Source organism: Acyrthosiphon pisum, chromosome A1 (assembly GCF_005508785.2).
Source record: "Acyrthosiphon pisum isolate AL4f chromosome A1, pea_aphid_22Mar2018_4r6ur, whole genome shotgun sequence".
Classification (NCBI taxonomy): Eukaryota; Metazoa; Arthropoda; class Insecta; order Hemiptera; family Aphididae; genus Acyrthosiphon; species Acyrthosiphon pisum.
In genome coordinates this window covers 135,076,576-135,097,848 of record NC_042494.1, presented here as the reverse complement: position 1 = coordinate 135,097,848, position 21,273 = coordinate 135,076,576, and the positions used below count along the sequence as shown (strand labels likewise).

The 21,273-nt window shown below is 28.2% G+C and overlaps 2 protein-coding genes across 2 annotated transcripts; both read right to left on the bottom strand.

The window, feature by feature from the left end:
- Window positions 1-742: 742 nt before the first annotated feature.
- On the bottom strand, window positions 743-4,861 carry LOC100162762 (epidermal retinal dehydrogenase 2-like). Its single transcript, NM_001162679.2, is given in 6 exon segments — window positions 743-1,197; window positions 1,348-1,461; window positions 1,892-2,009; window positions 3,555-3,684; window positions 3,809-4,141; window positions 4,608-4,861. Coding segments are annotated over 6 exon segments (993 nt in total). The 5' UTR covers window positions 4,788-4,861; the 3' UTR covers window positions 743-1,079.
- A 5,363-nt stretch (window positions 4,862-10,224) lies between these two features.
- On the bottom strand, window positions 10,225-17,909 carry LOC100169629 (short-chain dehydrogenase/reductase family 16C member 6). The gene is made up of 6 exons (XM_001947893.5): window positions 16,856-17,909; window positions 13,045-13,377; window positions 11,360-11,489; window positions 10,783-10,900; window positions 10,556-10,669; window positions 10,225-10,436 (listed from the first exon to the last, which is right to left on the bottom strand). Exons 1-6 carry the CDS (start codon window positions 17,003-17,005, stop codon window positions 10,334-10,336), a joined length of 948 nt encoding a protein of 315 aa, XP_001947928.2. The 5' UTR covers window positions 17,006-17,909; the 3' UTR covers window positions 10,225-10,333.
- Between the last annotated feature and the right edge of the window lie 3,364 nt (window positions 17,910-21,273).

Below are 21,273 nucleotides of genomic sequence, written 5' to 3'. Positions count from 1 at the left end.
AACTGATAAGCAAAGTTATTAATCTTTACCATTAAGAATGTTAATATTTGATGTGATAGCTACAGAAAATTAATCTTTCTTTAAAAATGTTTGAACAAGGGAACTCTTTGGTGTCAATATTATTTTAATAATTTATTGACAGTCACAAGTCGAAAGGAAATGTATATACATAATATTATTTATGAATTTAAATAAAACCTTAAAATAGACTTTAAGTAGGTAATTGATTATTGAAATGGAAACTCGTTCGAATATACATTAGCGGTGTAAAAAGGACTTTAGCCATAGTAGATTCTATTTTATTTCAATTTCCACCAAACATTGAGCTTTTGGGTAATATAATAAAAAATACTTTGTGCACACTATGAAGATACATAATATTGTTTTTAACGTTATTTTGTGATCGATCTCCATCGATTTTATTTAGAAGTCCTTAAACTAAATGGTTAAAATGCGATTCACGATTTGACATGTCGCTACGCCCAACTTAAAATTAACGTGGATAATATTTAATGTTTGTGATATACAATATACATTTTTTTTCATTTAAGTAATTAAAGTCGATTAATGTAAAATAACTGCATGGTTAAAAAAAATTCGTTTATCCTTCTTTTTCTCAAGTCCTGTTATAAAATGCCTACACATAAACATAAACATAATAATTAATAGATATTAACAATAATAATAATAATAATATAAGTATAGAGAAGAAAATGAAATAAAATGATTTTACTAACACCAGTGCAAAATACCAATTTAATTTATTTAAGTTGTAAATACTACATTTTAAAGTCAAACATTTTACAATTACTTCCAAAACGAACTCCATAAAATATTATCTCTGACATATTAATACTATTATAATGTAGTAAAAAAATGTTAACTGTTACATTTTAAACATTTAAAAAAAACATAGGGTACTTGTTATGATCTAATATTACAATCAACTTTCAAAATGTACATAGTATCAATAAAAAAAAAAAAAAGTGCTTGCTATTAAATTCAATGCTATAATATCTATTATAATTATTATTACTATAATAATATATTTATATTAAAATATTACAATGATTTAAATATCACAAAGACGTAGTTCCTCTCTGATATTTCTTCAATGTATCGTAGTCACTTTTACAATAGTTATACGAAGCTCCTAATAGTTTTTGCATCTGATATTGTAATTTGCTCGGTAATATTCTGAAGTAAATAACATAAATATTAATACAATGTGGTTATTAAAATATTCGTTTATCTTTGTCATAGATTAAATCATTACGTTAGTGTTTCTAAAATGAATATAATTTTAATTTAAAACAAAATGTTTTCAATTGATTATAATAGTATTACTTGTAAAACATCATTGCTAGAAACAAAAATCCAGGTATTGTAAACATTTTTTTGTTTTTCAATATGCCATCCACTGTACTATTACATATTACGTTAAGAGGAATAACTGGAAAGCTTAAGAAAAAACATATAAAATATTTTAAATAATTAAAATAAAAGTAATATATTTTATGCAACCATTTTGATCATAGGATACCTATCTGTATGAATTAAATATAAATCATCTACGTATACGACGAAGATATAGATAGGGATATATTAAGTCAAATGGTTTTAATGTTTAAATATTGACAGTAATGACTAATGAATGGATCATAAGTCAAATAAAATAAAATTTCAATTAAAGTTTCGCATTGATATTTTGATATTATTATTGGATACTAACATACATTGTAAATATTAATATTATATGCGACGTCAGTGGTTTAAACTTATCAATTTATATCAAACTATATTAATATATAATATGTATATACATAAAAAAGGTAGTCACTATGGCCATAAGTAAAATAGTATAATATATAATATTTTATTGTGTATAAACCTGATACTAATATTCGTTGTGATGTCTTCATTTGAATCCATGAAGTATGGACACACAGTAGTTAAAACAACCTTTGAATTTAGCATATTTAGTTCTTGGTCTAAAGCTTCCATCATACCTTTAATAAATTAATATTAAAAGTAAAAAATAAATTTCATGTTTAAATAATTTTTATGAATATTTATGAAAGCAAAATATAAAAAGCATTTAAGTCCTTTATGTACAATAAGAATTGAATTCAAAGTTTGTATACGAACAACATACTATGTAGTAGGTATTCTTTTTAACAGTAAACACCAAGTAAATCATTTTTAAGAAAATAATTAACATTTTTAAAAATGTTTATTTTTCACATAATATTTCAAGTCATGACAAAACAAAATTGTTGGAAAAAAATGTATTTTCACTGTTGTAATTTTTAAGTTTTTACTCTTTGAATGACAGCATACATTTTTCATGAAATTAAAGTATTTTTTTAATAATTTCAATGTACAACACTTCAATTTGTAATTAGTGAATGAGTAGGTAATTAATTGGTTATAAACATTTAAGCTTTAGGCAAGTTGGGTTTAGCGATAACTGGTACCTAGAAAATATGTTGACAGTTAAAATGTATTCTGTCGTTCAAAATGTAAAATAACTTGAACATTTATGGCAATAAAATATTTCCAAAAACACTAAAGGAGGGTTCACACTTACACCGTGTCGTGTTTTTAATGATTGTGTGCCTTCGTGTCGTGCGTTTTTTATCCGTATACCAAAATGCAATACCAATGATATGTATATTGTACATCTTATCATTTTTTTTTTAGTTGTAATTTTTCTGTACATATTATCTGTAACCACACGGCCAAAAGTTGAATATATTTAATTATGCGGTATCGTTACTGTGGTATTCTGTGATAAAATAACAATATACCATATTATGGTATGCCTTAATTGAATCACGTGGTTCAGACAATCAGAGAAAATTATTTTTTACGATACGACACGGCATGACCCCCCCTTAATACTTTTCAAAATAATAAATATTTACTGTAAAGGTTAGTTTATGATAAGTTTTACTAACTACCCAATAACTATTATAATGCACTTTTACACTTTAACTTTTGTGTTTGCAATAAACTGTTCTTGGCTGTATTGTTTAATCAATATTAAGAACATGGCAGGGTACTACCCTTTGTTACGTCTTTCTGGTCTATGATCCACATAGACAAAACCTATTCATTAAAAATTGATTTATCAAAATATTGTCCAAAAATATTTGAATATACATTTAAATCTACAAAAAAAATTGAACACTAAGTCAAGTATTAAAAAAAAAAATTAAAAACCTATAATGTCAGACCCTCAAGAATATTATTATCCACCATTTTTGAATCAGGTGATTTTGCTCGAAGATTACTTAAATATCATAAAAAAAAAACTATTTTTGTATGAACACGTTAAGTCTGTGTTACGCGTGGGTGAGAGAGAAAACAAATAGTGCTCTGACATTCTCTTAAAAACATATTCAGAATATATGTTATTATAGTTGGAAATTCTTTTACTGTTCCACAAATTTGTTTTATACGTTGTAAAAGTATCGAGATTTAAAAAAAGTCAGATATAACATAATAAGTATAGTCAAATCATACTTAAATTTATAAAAAAAATAATTCACCCGTAACGCCCCACTTCGAAGCAGTATAAGCGGACAGCGAATGAGTTCCTATCATTGATATTAATGATGAAATTGATACAATGTGTCCTTTATTTCTGTTCAACATCGATGGGAGTATTTCTTTATTCATCTAAACGAATAAAATATTATGAAAACAATTTAATATATTAAAAACAAATGATGATCGGCAGGAGTGCATATTTAATTAAATCCGATTAACGTTAGATCCCAAATTCAGTTGTTGCTTAACATACCCAAAACTGTCCCAGTATGTTGACGTCAATTATTTTTCGGACTAGTTCGTCAGTTTCGGAATTAACGTAAATATTTGTCTTTACTACAGCTGCGTTGTTCACCAATATATCTACAGGGCCCAATTCCCTTTTCACCGCTTCGTGCATCGATACGATTTTTTCTCTATCGGTAATATCCAAAGTGAAAGCTCTTACTGTACCACCCTGTCCACGGATCATTTCGGCTGTTATTTCGTTGCCTTCTTCGTCAATGTCTACGCATACGATTGATGCACCGAGTTGATGAAAAGCCAAACAAAGTTCTCGACCAAGGCCTCTAGCAGAACCAGTTATCTGAAAAAAAAAAATTAGAATTTTTATCAAATTAACGAACATTTTGAACACTATGATAATATTATTGTTTTAACAAAACTTTTGAATTTTGTGATAATTATTTGACCGCTTCTGTTTATTGGCTTCAATTTGTTTACACTTACAGATTAAATTAAATTCGTAAGTTTTTTTACCGCAAATTAAACGATGTGTTATATGTTGATAAATACGATTAAAATTAACGTTTCATTTTTATGATGTTAACTAATAGAACGTTAACAGTTATTATATTAGGAACATAATATATTAACACCTCCACTGGATATATGGTACATAATATAACAGACGTTACTACCAATCATATTTTTTCTTATGTAAACTAATGACTATTTTAAGTATTTAATTATCAACTTCGGCAATTTTTCTAGTTGGTATTTCAGGAGGCAAAATGGTCCAGATTTAAAATAATAATAATAATAGTTCTTACCAAAACGACTTGTCCACGAACATCTTTTCTTGTTTTCATCAAACATTTAATACCAGCCCATATATAATTTGGTAACAAAAGTAAAATGAATATAAATAATGACAAAACAATTTGTACAGGATTTTGTGGTTTCAAATAGCTTTTGGTGGTGATAGATTTTTTATTTTTGAAATTTTCCATTTTTAAATATTAAAATAGTATTGGATGTATGCAACAGACAATAGATGTTGCCATTAGAAAAGTTAAGTAGAAACAAAAATATTCCTAAACAAGAATATTCCTCTCATACATTTAACAAACCTATCTACTAATGTAAAATAAGTGAAATACCATTGCTATATGAATGGTATACGCAATTAATGCGACCTATGTAAATAAAGTAATTATTTAAAACACAATTGTAGGCTATGTTTTAAATTTTCTTTTAGTTTTCAATGAAAAATGTTCATGCTGAATCACGTATTGCCTATCATTATTATATAACATACGTTACATAAGTATAACACTAAAATTAATATTATAGTTTAAAATAATATATATATTGATTTTACTAGATGATTTAAAGACAAAAAATTAAAAATTGTGAGCCGAATCGTGATATTTATAACCACCAAAATTATGATTGTGATATTGACATAAAATATTTTTTTAGAAACTGGATTGGAAAGATTAACTTTTTGAAATAAAATAAATACAAATCTGGTATGGAACAAAATATAACAGTAAGTAAAAATTATATCAAAAGATTTTTTGATAATCAATAAATTGGTATTTTTTATTTAAGCATTGGGTACATACACCAATTTCTAGAACTACAGAAAACAAAAACAAACTATGCGATTACAATTATTTTACAACACAAATTTTTGAGGATATCCGAAATAATTAATATTTCTGTCGAATTGTTTAAATCATGTTTTTATCAAATTTATTTGCATAATATTGATTTAGTGTAATATACGCAAGCAAATAAACCGTCATCAAAAATATCATATTTATATAATGTACCTATAGTTGTATTATTCTAATGTTGAATATATAATAATTTGAAACGAATTCCGATTTGAGTATGTATAAAACGTTATGAAACGGCAAACATTTTATATATTTTTATAATAGTAGAAGCATTCATAACAATATTATGAAATCATAATTATAATAATATGACAACATTTATAGTAAGTTTGTAAAAATGTTTCAATCGTTGCTCAATTTCACGGATCGATTACATAGCTTTTAAATGGACTATTATTAAGCGAATATCATATTTATTTATGAACCAAAATGTCGTTCACTCCATAAACTGATTAAAGTCTATAGTTAACCTTCGCCAGAAAACACTGAATTGATTTCTATATGTTTTTAAATTTTTCTAGAATACATAGTTATTGTTAATTTATCAGTGTCCAAACTATCGTTAGTGTCAGTGTCTAAAATTGCTTTACATTTTAATAATTAAAAATAACAATATTTCATACTTTTTATTGAGGTGTAAGAATATATTACATTAATAATAAATAATATTGTGACATACGGTGGGGGCTAACCGATCGTCTCGCTATTGTGACGAGACGAACTCTTAAATAATTTTCAAATAATGAGTATATAGGGTTGCTGGCAGTGTTCACCGACTTCCCCGCAAAATTAAGAGATAACGGGATTCGAAACAAATAAAAAATTACAGGACAAAAAAAAGGAAGTTATTTTGTGATATAAAATATTTCACTTGAAAAAATAAAATAAAACCATTAGAGTTTCTTATGCAACACAAATATAAACTTATAAAAGGATATTGTTTGACACACTCTAATGAGGAATGAGTTCAGGGAGACGGATGGGCAAATCGATTTTTTTACGGAGAAGGAGGTCGTTGACAATGAAATGGGATAAAACGGACTGCATTCACGACATCGTTAATTTATTGAATGCGTCTCATAGATGGGCTGGTGTAAATATTGAATGTTGTCTGGTTTCAAGGTGTCTTGACATATTACCAAGAACAATAAAATGTATGGTCGTCAAACGAGATCAACACCGTGTTATTAGAAATCGTTTTTTATGATTCACTAGACCTAATAATAATTTATTATATTGAAACATTTATAATTAATATATTTATTCAAACAGTAATCATATTATATAGTCATTGATTTTAGTAGAAATAATAATAATATAATAAAACGTATTTACTACCTAAACAAAATGCATGATTAAAAAAATCGTGAGTGCGTTTAGTAAGGGCATGAAAATAAAGCATTGAGAAATTAAATAGGGGAACGAAACTATGTTGGTCAAATCAAGCATGTACGACAGAGAACAACAACGGAAACTTTAATAATATGGGAAATACCGAATTTGTGGTCATGGCCATTAGAGAGGGTGCAAGCGAAATGTTCGGTTTAATTAAGTTATAGTAATCGTAATGAAAATGATTAAAACGTTAACAGTGTGAGAAACATTTTTATCTGACAGGAGCTGATGCTTGATTTATAGAAACGGATTTTAGAAACACTAATAAATTACGGTAGTTTAAGAAACTCTAAATTCTAGAATTCGAACTCGTCCTTATCTTAAACGATACATTGATTTAACTGTATAAACCAGTATTTTATAAATATAAGTTGTACCTAATCGACTACAGACTAATATTTTAAAATATATTTTTAAAAGTTTGGTGTTTGATTTAAAAAAAAAAAAGTTAAATAAAGCGGTGGTTGAAATAATATTGTCACTTTCCGTTGGCCTATATCCCAATAAATTACAATAACTTATGTTGATTTATCTCAGCACCAAACAAAACTGAACCGCAGTCGTAATAATCATAACAATATTATAATTTTATTTAAAATAGCTATATACCGATTGATATCCGACAAGTGATATTCATAATTGTTTTAGATCACATCGTATTATAATAATATATTGTTATGTTATTACAATTAGCTGCATATCATTTTTCTTGTTTTCTTGTCTTCCTGTCTATGAATTATAGCTAGAGCTCGGATTTTAAAGCATTCTCATCTTTTTTTCTGGAATGCTTGACCCGATTTTTTCCAAGACAAAATGTGTTTTAAGTACCTACACACTATATGCTGACATTTTTTTTGCAAATTTTTGAAATTTTTGACGTTTAAGTGCATTTTTAAGGAATTTTTAAAGTTATTGTTCATTTTTTAAAGTCATTTTTAACTTATTATACTAGTAATATTACGAAAAAAAGATGTAGGTACATAAATACACATATTGTATTAAAACAACATAAGGTAATCATCATAAGGCCTTTTAAAAAAAAAATTCACGAATTTAAATTGATTTCTGAAGAATTTATTTAGGACATTTGTTACAGCTCTTGGGTTATAAATGCATTTTTGGAAGGAATTTTTCGATATTTTTAAGGGAATTCAAATCCGAGCCTAGTGATAACAAAGTTGAGCACTATAGTACTTTAATCTTTTGGCTTTTCAGCCCATAAAATACTATGTTTGATTGCAATTATATGTAGAAATGTATGTAATAACTAAATTTAGATACTGATTTCGTTAAGGCTAGAATTTATCAACTACCTAGGTATAATTGTTTTAATAATGAATACCCGATGAATAACCTCGTGGTGGAGGCCAACAATATATGTGTCACACGATAATATTACTTAAGCCATTAAAAAATATACATGCAATAATTTATACCATGTATTTTGTTATCTTTTATCTTTTATTATCTTTTGTTATTAAACTTAGGTTGCGTATGGCCATGTTGGCTTTGTCGGTGCTGAAATCACAATTTATTTAAGTAGGTTCTCCACAACATAATACTGAGAAAATGAGCAAAAGCCTCAGAATATAGTTATAACTAATAAATCGTGAATATAGTTATAACTGAAATGAAAGATATAATTAGAGTGAATAAGTAAATAATATAATTATAGAAATATTAAATTTTTTTTTAAATTATGGTAAGACCCTCCTTAAACCCATTTGGATGTATGGCATCCAAATATGGGGCTCTGCAAAAAAGTCACATATAAATAAAATTCAAATAACCCAAAATAAATTATTTCGTTTAATAACAAAGGCTCCTTTCTATGTATCCAATCAAACTTTACACTCAGACCTAAAAATGAACACAGTGTTAGAAACCGCTACCAAGTCTTACTCTCGTTACCACAACTCTCTCTTCGACCACCCTAACATCCTAGCTAAAAATTTAACCAATCCAATGCCTGGCAACCCTCCCAAAAGATTGAAAAGAAAGTGGTGCCGCGACCTACTTTTATAATTTAACCTTACGACTCTGACCTGGAGTGTCACCAGTGGGTGGCTTCTCCTTCATATTTTTTCTGGCTGTTATCTTAATTTGTTAACACTTAAGCTTATTATACATAATTTGTATAGATTGTTTAACTCAAATAAAAAATAAAAAAAAAAAAATAAAATTATGGTAAGAATTCAGAAACGTTTTTTTTCAACTTGTTTGAAAATTTAAATAATTTAAATACAGGGATTTTAAATAAGTACTTATATGAATTACAAAAATATTGATCTGTAGTTAACTAAAACTGTACACTTTTAGTTGGAAATAACACTTGTTCGTTTATAGTAATAATATAGGTAGGTACGTTTTCTGGAGGTATGTCTGTCATACGAAAGATCCACACTTATTGTCATTATAACTACATACAAACGCATGCTGTACTAAAGCGTGACCTGGCATATTGCCTTTAATTTCTGTTGTGTACAAAATTAAAGGTTTAAATTAATTTAAAATATGTGGCAACACACAATTATGTGGCACATACATAATATGATTTGGTGTAAATGTCTATAATCTTTGGGAGGCTTAAAATAAACATACCAACATAGATTCTTATAAAGGTTTCTAGACAATAATATCAGAAGTTAGAGTACGTACCTAATTATGAAAAATAAATAATCCACATATTATAGATATTACGTGTAAAAATTTCATACACATACATCATTAAAAATGTTTCAATTTAAACAACGTTTTTATTTTTGCTTTACAGGACGCCTTAATAGTCGGCATATATTATTATGTCATTCCACCGAGCAACAAGATACTGGCAACTTATTAAGGGACAGAGTTAATAGTCAATTTGCCACTTCTCATGCAGCCCAATATCCCAATATGTTAACTGTTATTGTTATTTTTATTCTCATATTATGATTTTTTTTTTATATAATCAGAGCTTAAAAAATAATCTGTTCAAAATACAGTCAAGATCAATTTACAAAAAAAAAAACTTTTAATACAAACATAATATTCCTAATAAAAACAAATATATAAAGTAAAATTAGAGCTTAAAATTAAAAAAAAAAAAAAAAAAAAAAAAAAAAAACAATAATAAAACCAAATATACAGCTCGTAATCCAAATTGCCCAAATAATTTAAATAATTTAATTGTTTTTTAAAGAACAACGTCAAGTCTAAAAATAAGTTTTAAATAAATTGTATTGCAATATTATAACAACAATAATCTATGGAAATTTAAAAACAAATTATTAATTTAAAAACAAGTCAGTTCAAACCAGGGGTTGAAACCAAAAACATCTTTTCCGATTTCGGTTTTTGATATCGGTATTGATTTTTTTCGATTTCGTTTTCAGTTTCAAAATCGATTTCGCTTTTTAAACCGACCGGTCAACCGATATTCGAAATCGGTATCCAATATCAGTTTAAAGCCCTGGAACTTCATACACTAGTTTGATTTATCGCTTATATTTATTTAAAATTAATTCGTCTGAAGGTTCTCCGAGGATTCTGACATGAAATATATTGTTTAAGAGCGTTTGCAAGTTGTCCGGTAACAGCCTGTAAGAAAATAACATATAGGTAATAATACATTATTGCGTGTTAGTGTTTGTTTTTTCTCTCGTAAAATACGTCTCAGAACGTTATAGAAGAACGTCGAAATTAAGTTTTTCTCTTACCTAATGATCTGCACCATTGTCAACATGTGGCCGGGAACAGAGAATATCCTCCGTTCTTCCAATATCCCTTTCATCATTTCGCTACCAGCTATGCGTGTAGGTATTTCGGGTAGTCTAAACGAACGTTTGTCGGTCATTAATAAACAATATAATATTATTTTAATATTATGTTACGTGCATTGAAGTATTATAATATAGTTGCTCTTATATTATTATGTGTTTCATACCTGATATCTAAAAACGACGAAACTTTAGGGTTGGTTTCCACAAAATAAGGTAATATATTCGTGGTCTTTACTTCAGTGTTGAACTGTTTCAATTCGTTGTGCAAACATTCCATCATACCTACGAACATCGAATGCAAACGTTAATAATATTTTATATTTGTTCATATAAATAAAAAAAGTATAAACGTTTAAAAGTGCGGGCAGATAGCCCAGTGGTAAACAATTAAAAACAATTATTTTAACATAAATAAAAACAGAAGGGATGCATTTTAAAACAAACAAAGCGTATGCATGTTTTTTTACATTTCTTAAATAATATTGAGGATACAATAATATTATTGTGATAATATTATTATTATTATTATGATCGGCTGTTTAGGATCAACTTAGAAATATAAATAAAATCGTTTCTTAATATTTTTATGTAATAATTACAGAATAAAAAAAAAAACGATTTATTTATTAACATATAAATATTTTAAGAGCTGACGCGTACAAAGGTTTTTGATAATCGCCATTTTAAAGTCATTCAAATTACACGGTGAAACGTTTTAATAATAATTCTAATAATATTTACCGTTTAAGCCCCATTTGGTAACCGAGTATGTGGAAATATTAGCTACACCGGACATTGAAGACATCGAAGACATGGCTACGATTTGTCCATGGTTTCTCTCCAGCATCGATGGAAGAATTTCTCTATTCATCTGTGTAGAAATAACAACAACAATTTATTATTATTGCATTGGTCACGATTGGATTTCTGTATTATTTTATGGACATTTGTTGTATAAGCTTTACGTGGCTAAACTGCTAAACACATTATTGAATCGTAATAATGTATTATTAAATAATAATACAATTTTTATAGCTAGGGTTGGGGTTTTTGTGCAATGTAATTTTTTTACAAGTGGTTTCAAAACGTGATTCCTTAAGGGCCCCGTGGTCGGTTTTCAAATTTTCCGCAATTCCTAAAAATTGTATTTTATATTTTAGTGGCATCTTAATTATAATACTTTTTCACTAACCTACTGACCGATACTTATTTAAGGAGCGGGGAGAGTAGATACGTTGTATTGTATCGAATAAAATTACTGCATACGAAAAATTCTCAGGTCTTATAGAATTGTCGGATTTTGATAACTATTTTTAAAAGAAAACTTCCCGAGACCCATAGAACTCAGATTTTTTTTATTTTATTTCAAATAATGGAATAAAATAATTCGTAAAAAAAAGCTTAAAATTAGTCTTATTTTTGACATATTATTAAGTTATTGAGATCAAAATATTGAAAAACTGAGTTAATTGAGTAAATTATCTTCTATTAAATAAAAAAAAATTATCAAATTTGGTTGATTTTAGAGAATAGGATCCTTACGTGGTAGGTTATACGGGATCTCAGGTAATACTAACTATTTGAATGTAAATTTTAGTTTTATTCGAATTTAACATAATACTACATGAGGGAATTTATTTGTTCTAAGTATATTTTTAAGTTTTTAAGTATTTTGCAAAATTGTAATCTACAAACATGATAAATAACTTTTTTAATATAATATTGATTATTTAGCTAGAAATCGAACGTAATAGTATATAGAAATATTACTGAACACGATTTTAGTATCATAATAAAAGCCATAATATTGGTAAACCATGGTCAGTATAGTGTCGAACGAGTATTAGATAATTCGGCAACATTCGCAAATCGACGTTTTTAAATCTATAAATGATTAAAGATACGATAACAATATTTGTATTTTAGTGTTCAGTGCCTTGCCTGCATGGCCAACATGGCTGCTGGTCACACACACACTCATAATTTTTCTTTAATTTTTTATTGCACACGTCTTACAAATTCTTCGCTTTCAAATTATAAATTGCTGTATATAGTATTTTCTCATTTGGTATCACAAAATTGATCTTTGGAATATTATTTTTAAGTTGAAACCAGCAAAAAAAAAAAAAAAATGTTTGATAAATTAATTAATTTAAGTGTATTTTTCAATGATGATTTCCGATTGAAAAGTCAGAAGACCTTACGTTTTATTGATGTATTATATAAAAAAAAATAGTATATTTTTTTCCTTTTAAGGTCTAAGAAATACATTTTAAAAAACGACGCGTGTTCTGGATTTTTTATGGTTATTTCTACTGGACGTTAAACATCAAAAGCCTTCGCTCACAATATATTATATACCTACAACTAGTACGTATTATAATCAAAGAATAGCTAAAAGAGTCCAACAGATATATAACACTCACCCAAATATGAGCCATTAGGTTGACATTGACCTGGTCCATGATGAACTGATCCTTTGCCGGATCAATGTATAAATGTCCCCACACAATGCCAGCGTTGTTGATAAGTATATCAACAGGACCCAAATCGGCTCTTACCTTTGCGTGCAGAACTTTGATCTGATCCTTTTTCGAAACGTCACATTTGTAGCTAGTGGCCATGCCCCCGCGATTTTTTATTATTTGAGCAGTTTCGTCGTTTTCCAATTCATCGATATCCACGCAAGCAACTTTTGCACCCAATTTACCAAACCTAGTGGCAAGTTCACGTCCTATTCCCCGAGCAGCACCGGTGATCTACAAAAAAAAAATAAATAGATTAATCGTTGTAATAATAATTTATATTTTATAGCTTTTAATTTTATAACGACAATTTTTCTCTGACTTAAGGTAGTTCTATTCCCACAGTTAATACTTAATAGTATCATTGCGTTTGAATTAAATAGATTTCGTTAAAAAAAAAATTATTGACATAATATCATAGGATATCATTCAACAGTATAATGTAGGTAATCTATAGAAGTCAGACCAAAATCATTAGTTTTTTTACAATCTCGAATATTCCGCTTAATATTTTAGTTTAAGTAATAAGCCAACCTAATCTTCGTGTTAATGACATAGTTACTTGTAATGTAATATTATTCTAAACTCCCGCAATATTCTAATGTAATACTGTACAGCGTAATTAAATACGGTTCATTTATGGTTGTTTGATAAATATTATAATTTTCAATATTCCCTAAAAAATATATATATATACTATTGCATTGGGAATGATTACTTATGTTTGTTTAAAATGTTTCATGAATAATATTTGATGTTATAATAAAACAATACAATTATATAAAAATGTTGATATAGTTTTTTGTTATTGTTGTTGGTGTTACGTTGGTGTATTTTAGAATAATTTCAAAAGTTTAACAAGGTATTTTAGTAAATAAACAAACATGCAGCAGTTTACGAAAATATAACGATAGTATGAAATGTTCACTAAAATAAACAATATAGCTTAAAAATTAAAATTGAAAATATTTTTTACCGTCAACATTTACATAATATTATCTCATTCACACTTTGTTTCACCGTAGCGATTTCGTTTTCATAAAATATATGAAAAAATAACACACACCTACACGGTATAGTCTGTGTTTATCTGTTCAACTTGTTATTTTAGATAAACTATATAGTGTGTACAACCACCCTTAGCGATTTCCTTATAATATAACAGTCGTAATACAGTCGTATTGTATTGCATTTAAATAAATAGACCGCCCGCGGCTCGTTTTAGGTGTTCAAAAAATACATTCTTTATATGCACTTACGTATACATATATAGTATATATAATATATTATATGTATGGTAATAACGTAAAGACGTTTTTAAAAATATTTCTCACTGTCAAAGAGCAAAAATACAAGCTTGATCTAGATAACTGCCGCAGTCGTACATGGATAGGGTACCTTTTATTTGCATGAAATGCTTATGCTTTTTTATTTAGGGTTATGTTTTTTGAAGCCCATTCATAATGGTCGAAACGTGCTTTGACGGTACGCGAACAAATCAAATACAACACACACGCTGTATAATACATATTATATAGGTATACGATACACTGCAGTTTTTTATCTTCTGGAGATTTATAATATTTGAAATCTAATGCTTCAAATCGTATGAGGAGGCCTATCGAGTATTATGTGAAATATCATAATATTATTATTAGAATGCTGATTTGTGTGCACTAAGACGTGTCAAAATATGCCATGATATAATATGCCATAAAAATCGTAAAAATATGCAAAAAAAATCTTTAAATAATTGTGTTATATATGGTAAAGAAATTCATAATTTTTAATCGATTATCATATTAGCTAGTTTATATATTATTTATGATTTCAAATAATTTTAAACAATAATCAAACAACTTAAAACTATTATAATATATAATATGTAACTACTTAATAAACAAAAATTTATTTTTAATTTTACTATTTATAATTTAATATTGTTACGTTTTCTGCTTGACAAAATTAAATTTTAAATAAAGTTAAATAAGTTTTTAAATGTTCGCTTCAATATGCGGTACGGCTTGAATTTCGTCAAAATATTCATAAATATGTAGATAATAACCATTAAATATGCGGTAATGTGCAAGAAAAATTTTAAATTACGATTTTTATATATTTCTGACGAAAATCCCAAAAACGTGAAAAGGAAAAACACGCAATTGCATACAAATCGGCGCTCCAATTATAATATTCTAGTATTATACTAAACAATATTATAATATTGTATCGTAAGATTATTGCAACTGTTCAAGAATAACTACTGGACATTGAGACGTTTCACCTTCCTGATTTAATATCATAATATTTTGCCGATACGCGCAGTAATATTGTTGTTTAGTCGTTATGCGCGCGATTAACTTCTTACAAAATTCAACGATCGGTCTATCTATACTTAGGCAATTTATTTGCTATGCATTAGTGCATTACATTTTTAATATTATTACTTCTGAATAAAATTAAAAATAAATTAAAAGTTTGAAAATGTTATATGATTATTATTACGGGCGATTGTAGTAAGTAAACAACTATTATACGGATGTATAACATGTGTTTATATTTTATACTAGACCATTATAAAACTGAGCATGTAGTGTACCTATATCATGTATTTTATAACGAGTGTAATAACTTGATTTTTTACTGATGAAGCTTTCAACATCCTGTTGACCTTTTTCGTTGTGTTACTTGATAAATCATGAACGGCGTACTTCTCTCGCACTACCACAATACAAATTATAATATAACTCTGAGAAAAGTGTTCTTTTTCGGAATATGAAATTAAAAATGTATGCCATCATTCAAAAAAGGAAAAATATAAAAATTGTAAAACAAAAATGGTAAAAGATATTATTTTACTTTTTCAAAAATGTTGTTTTGTGTAAAATGATTTTAAATTGTGTAAAAAATATATTTTAAAAAACGTATTTACTTTTCAAAGTATGAGTATTTACTGTTAAAAGACTCACCCAAGTAAATTAAAATCTTTTATTTATAGCGGAAAAATACTCGTATCTCCCACAACAGGATCACGGAAAGAAATCAGCGAAGTTTTATATAAAATATACATGCCAATAATATTTGTATTGTGTATATATAGACTATAGGTAAATATTGTGCAAAAAACTTACGACTTGCGGCGATTAAACTTTATCGGACAAGTACAACAGGTGGATATTTTATAGATTAATAATAATGATCGTTAGATGTAATTTTGCAAACAAGAGCTTTTAAATTCAACGGAAAAGGTCGACTACCGTATGATCTTCGAGCTGATCGGCTGACGTACGTATTACCTTGAGCATATAGATATGTTTATGTGTTCCAAATGCTTATGATGAGTGATAACAATATATGCGTGTAAATGATGATCCCGCTAAGTTACCTTGAAATTATTTTCGTTGTTGGTTTTAATAACATATAATTATGGTATTTTAAATCCATGGTTAATGGTCGATGACCGTGGTAATGAACAATATAAAAACATGTGCTATACAATTTTGTATACATTATAATATATTATATTATATTGTTTGTTCAATGTGTTATGCATAATACAACACCATCCGATAGTGTTGTTGTTACTCGACACAGTTCACGTTTTCGCGACGGACAACAACAAACGAAATAGTCAATCGCCGAAATCGACTGCGATGAATTTGTAGTTTGCTGATATAATACCTATGGCTATAATATGGGCAATACAACTCACCAACACGACTTCTCCTTTGACGCATTTCGGCTTGACCGGTATGAATTTTTTCAAAATCGCCAATAGAATTCCAGGCACCAACAGCAGAATAAATATCGCCAGCTGGAAGACGATCTTCAGCGGATCGGAGGGCAGGTTGTTGGGCGGCATGGCGTGTGCAGGAACCAGACAAAAACAAAAAAACGAACGGTTTTTTGAGTTTTCGCCGAAGGTGAAGTGAAAAATATACGTGCTGCGACGTGCACGGACCACACTATAATAATACACGAGAATGATATCTGTAGGTATTTCAGTGTTGAACTGCGTCGGCGGCGGTGACGGCTATGAGCACTGGGAAGCCTTGACGTGTTATGGATACACGTAGATTATTGTTATTTCCCGGGAAAACGGGTTAACAGTCGTATAGAGTCAGTAGGTACACATAATTATTATTACTATTATTTTATCGCCTTGAATGGTGAACGAGACGTCGAAAATAGGTGAAAGTCATATCACCGTCGTCGTCGTAGTGCCGAGTGTCACTGCATCCATTGGCGATATGCCGATACACATAAAAACACGTACCTACTATGGAACGCTGTTTTTATGAAATTAACTATATAGCATTGTATTATTGCATTATTATTTTGGAGTACTCTATACCTATACGGTACACGGTATACCTCAAGATGGTCACATTCGATGCCCCTCCTCTCACCCAACTGCGGCGAGCTCAACCGTTTTTTTTAGTTATAATTATGTCATAATATTAAATTGAACATAACGCGAATTGTTTGTATTTTAAAATTATTATTTCTGACACTCCGAGCCGCTATATAGCTGTAATGTAATAATATGCAACGTAGTCGGCTGGATTCGCATTATTTCAATATGTACCTGATTAACATTTAATAATATTGGTGTAGACACGAAACTACTAACAGCGGTAACCGCAGCTGTTACGCCGCGGTTGTATGAAAATATTATTACGATTTTTGTTTTTTGGAGAGAAGAATTGCTATTTCTTATGGAGATAGGTAAGTACGTTTTCTGGAGCCGAGAACTATTGTAAAGTATTTTTTATCAATAAAAAGATACGATTGGTTTACTACTCCAAATTATTTATGCAATATATTTTAATAATATTTTACTTTACTTGTTTATAGGAAGATGGCTGTCAATAGACAATAACTGAATAATATCTTCGAGTTCGCTCGTTCGTGTTGATAGCCAATGTCGAATTATCTGTCGTATATCATTTTAATAATAATACCTGCCTTGTGGCTGAAGTAATCTTTTAGATGGTGCCGAAAAGTGTCGAGTGTGAATATATTATGATAGTCAATTCTATTTCTATGGTGTGTATTTAGTGCGTAGTTTATATTGTATAGGGTGTAATTATGATTAATACGCTGCAAAAAAAATGTTTAAGCTCGATATATAAATTATGGTGCGGATCTTAGCCCATAATAATTCCTGAATGCATACGTATGTATAATATTATGTAATATTAAAACAGACCGATGAAACAAATTTTTATTTTTATTAATCTTGATCGTAGAGAATTCCCAAATGGTTTTATCATACACGTTTTACCCAACTTTATAGTACTTTTCGCGAGTCAAAACAACAGTTAAGTTGTAAAAATGTTATTATGGTAGGTACTTTGATATGTTTTGGTTCTAACTTTATCACAGGCAATGCAGGTAAATATTTGTACAAGCTCTAATTGTCTCACAGCTGTCATCAGCTATAATTTGGAAAAAAAATTAAATTATTATCTTGTTCCTGCGAATGACATTTTGATATAATCAAACACAGTTATACAATATAACTACATTTTTGTAGTACTTATTTACTAACATGCGACAATGCCTATAAAATCATCGATTTATTTACTATTATTATAACTATTCATTTATTTACTCCATAATAATATTAATAATAAGTATAATCAGTATAATTTTTGTCGATAGAATAATACGGTGCGTTCGCGATAGTTATACATGTAAGTACCTGTTTATGTGTTGGCCTTCTGACATCAAATTTAAAATGTTAATTACGTTAAACTTAAGGGCCCAGTCATGATAATATTATTTCAGACCTCACTGGTTTCATTACGTGCATATGACGTATAATAGACACAGTTCAAAGATTTTGACTAGCATTTACGTATTTGAATTATTGGTGTTTTACATAATATGTTAATTTTTTAGAAGCGGGCGCCTATTATAAAACTGCTACTCACAACTAGCAAGTAACATCCGTTTATACGGTTCAGTAATACGCTATCTACCGTTTTACCAATATTATCAAGTATTGGTAAATTTAAATGTCGAAAAAACGTTGACGTGATTCTACCGTTTCGACCATATTATCAATATACAGTAGAAGCCGCTTATTAGAAACACTTTGGCACCAAAGTGAAATGTGTCAATTAACCGATTGTTTCTAATAAGCGATTTAAATGTCCTAATATACAGGCGATTCGTCCTGGTACATTTTGTTTCAATAACGCGATTGTATCAATAATCCGTGTTTCTAATAAGCGGCTTCTACTAACATTGATAAATTTAAATGTTCAAAATACTTTGACGTCATTCTACCATGGATTATTAAACTAATGATTTCAAACAGTAGGTAGGTAATTAGGTAGATACTTTATTTTATGTCACAGCATTGTTCACGATAAAGATTATCTGGGTATCGACTGGGAATAGAAAAAAATAACTAATCCCAAAAGCATCGCTATAAAATAGTAGTATGATAGATTTAAGGTGAGCTACAGAATATGATAATTATATATTTTAAAACTAAAATAGTAAGACCTTAACATCTATAGGAAGCAACTGTAACTTTTTGTATTTTCTAAACAAAAAAAAACTGTATATTTCACTTAATGATAAACTATTTAAATAAACTATTTTTAAAAAGGATCTGTTCGTTGAAATATTACAGAGGTCAAAGGTCATACCAAAATTACTTTTCTTAAAGGTCAATATTTTGTTTCTTTGGATATTTTCCAGAAAAACTATAAATCGCTAAATATATTTAAAAACGAATAGTGTGGGATTCAGTTCAAATATAAAAATAATGTTAACTATAGATTTTATGGAGCACCAATAATTTTTAAGCAAACATTAATAAATATTGCAATAACTAATGGGTAGGTTTTAAAATAAAAAAAATAAAAAAACTTATGGGTATAACAACTAAAGGCTAGTACTGACCACTTTAATTAAAACATTTCTTAATATATAATAATAATAATATATTCTTTGTGTACTTGGTGTGTTCAGTGTACAATGTACATAATATATTATATTATTACTAGCTGATCCCGTGCACTTCGTTGCCCGTTAAATGTATCAACTCTATATGACTCAAACTTTGTCCAATCCGTTATTTAATATTCGGTGTATGGTGTTCATTATCTTAAATTTTCCTTTGTCCGGAATTAAAGTTCTAATTCGCAGCAGTATATCATCAGGTAGGCAATCTATCTACGGTAGATAGCGGACAAAGTGCTGTTTGTACGTAAGCGTATGATTTAACTCTAAAGTATCAAATTTATAGCAAGTTTGTCGTATTCCGCCTACAATGGATTAATATAATCTATTAATACAAAATCATAACCTAACCTAATTTTGCTAAAATCAGATGAATAAAAAAACCAAATTTAACCATTTTTAAAAAAGCCTATATTCTTTCCAGAGGTCTAATCTATACACAAACATTAATTTATATATAATATATATATATATTGACAAAAAATAATAATAAAAATCAATACAAATAATACAAAACTGCTAAAATAATTTCCTAAAATTGTCTTTTATATAAACCTTCTCCGTGAAATACTCTTTCGTTTAAAAAAAAAAATCAAGAAGATCTGATAAGTAGTTCCAGAGTTTAGCCTGTTGAGAAATTTCATTTTACATTTATATAGTTAAATTGTGTGCAATCAAACTATAAGCAACATTATATTATATTATATATATTTTTTATTTTTAAATCATTGCAGTATATAAACTGTTTATCACTAAGAAGATAAGTGTATTTTGTAAAATTATTTTGATTTTGCGAGGGTACCTACAAACATGAGTTAAACTGGCTATAAAACATATCTAGGGTATGCATAATCTTACTGAACTTACCTGTTTATCCAGTTGAATTACCTAATTAAACGAATTTGTATATATTTTACAATTGAATAAGTGAATTGCCTGTCTGTTAATTGTACCTACGGTATTATTTCAAAATTTACCTACGTCATATAATTGTCTCCACAAATAAAATAACATTTAATTATATAATCAAAGTAGTTTAAAATGGGTGTATGGTAGCTATGAGAAAGGTGTTATAATGTATGTTTAGCCCGTATCTTCTCAAACATAACGTTAGGACTTACCTTTCCATATTACCTTTACTCGAGACAG

Excerpts from the sequence above, each read along its gene's own strand:
- LOC100169629 (XM_001947893.5), bottom strand. The coding sequence starts at position 17,005 with ATGCCGCCCAACAACCTGCCCTCCGATCCGCTGAAGATCGTCTTCCAG. Across the intron at positions 13,378-16,855 it reads TCAAAGGAGAAGTCGTGTTG|ATCACCGGTGCTGCTCGGGG; the intron begins GTGAGTTGTATT and ends TTTTTTTTGTAG. Across the intron at positions 11,490-13,044 it reads ACCTAATGGCTCATATTTGG|ATGAATAGAGAAATTCTTCC; the intron begins GTGAGTGTTATA and ends ATTTCTACACAG.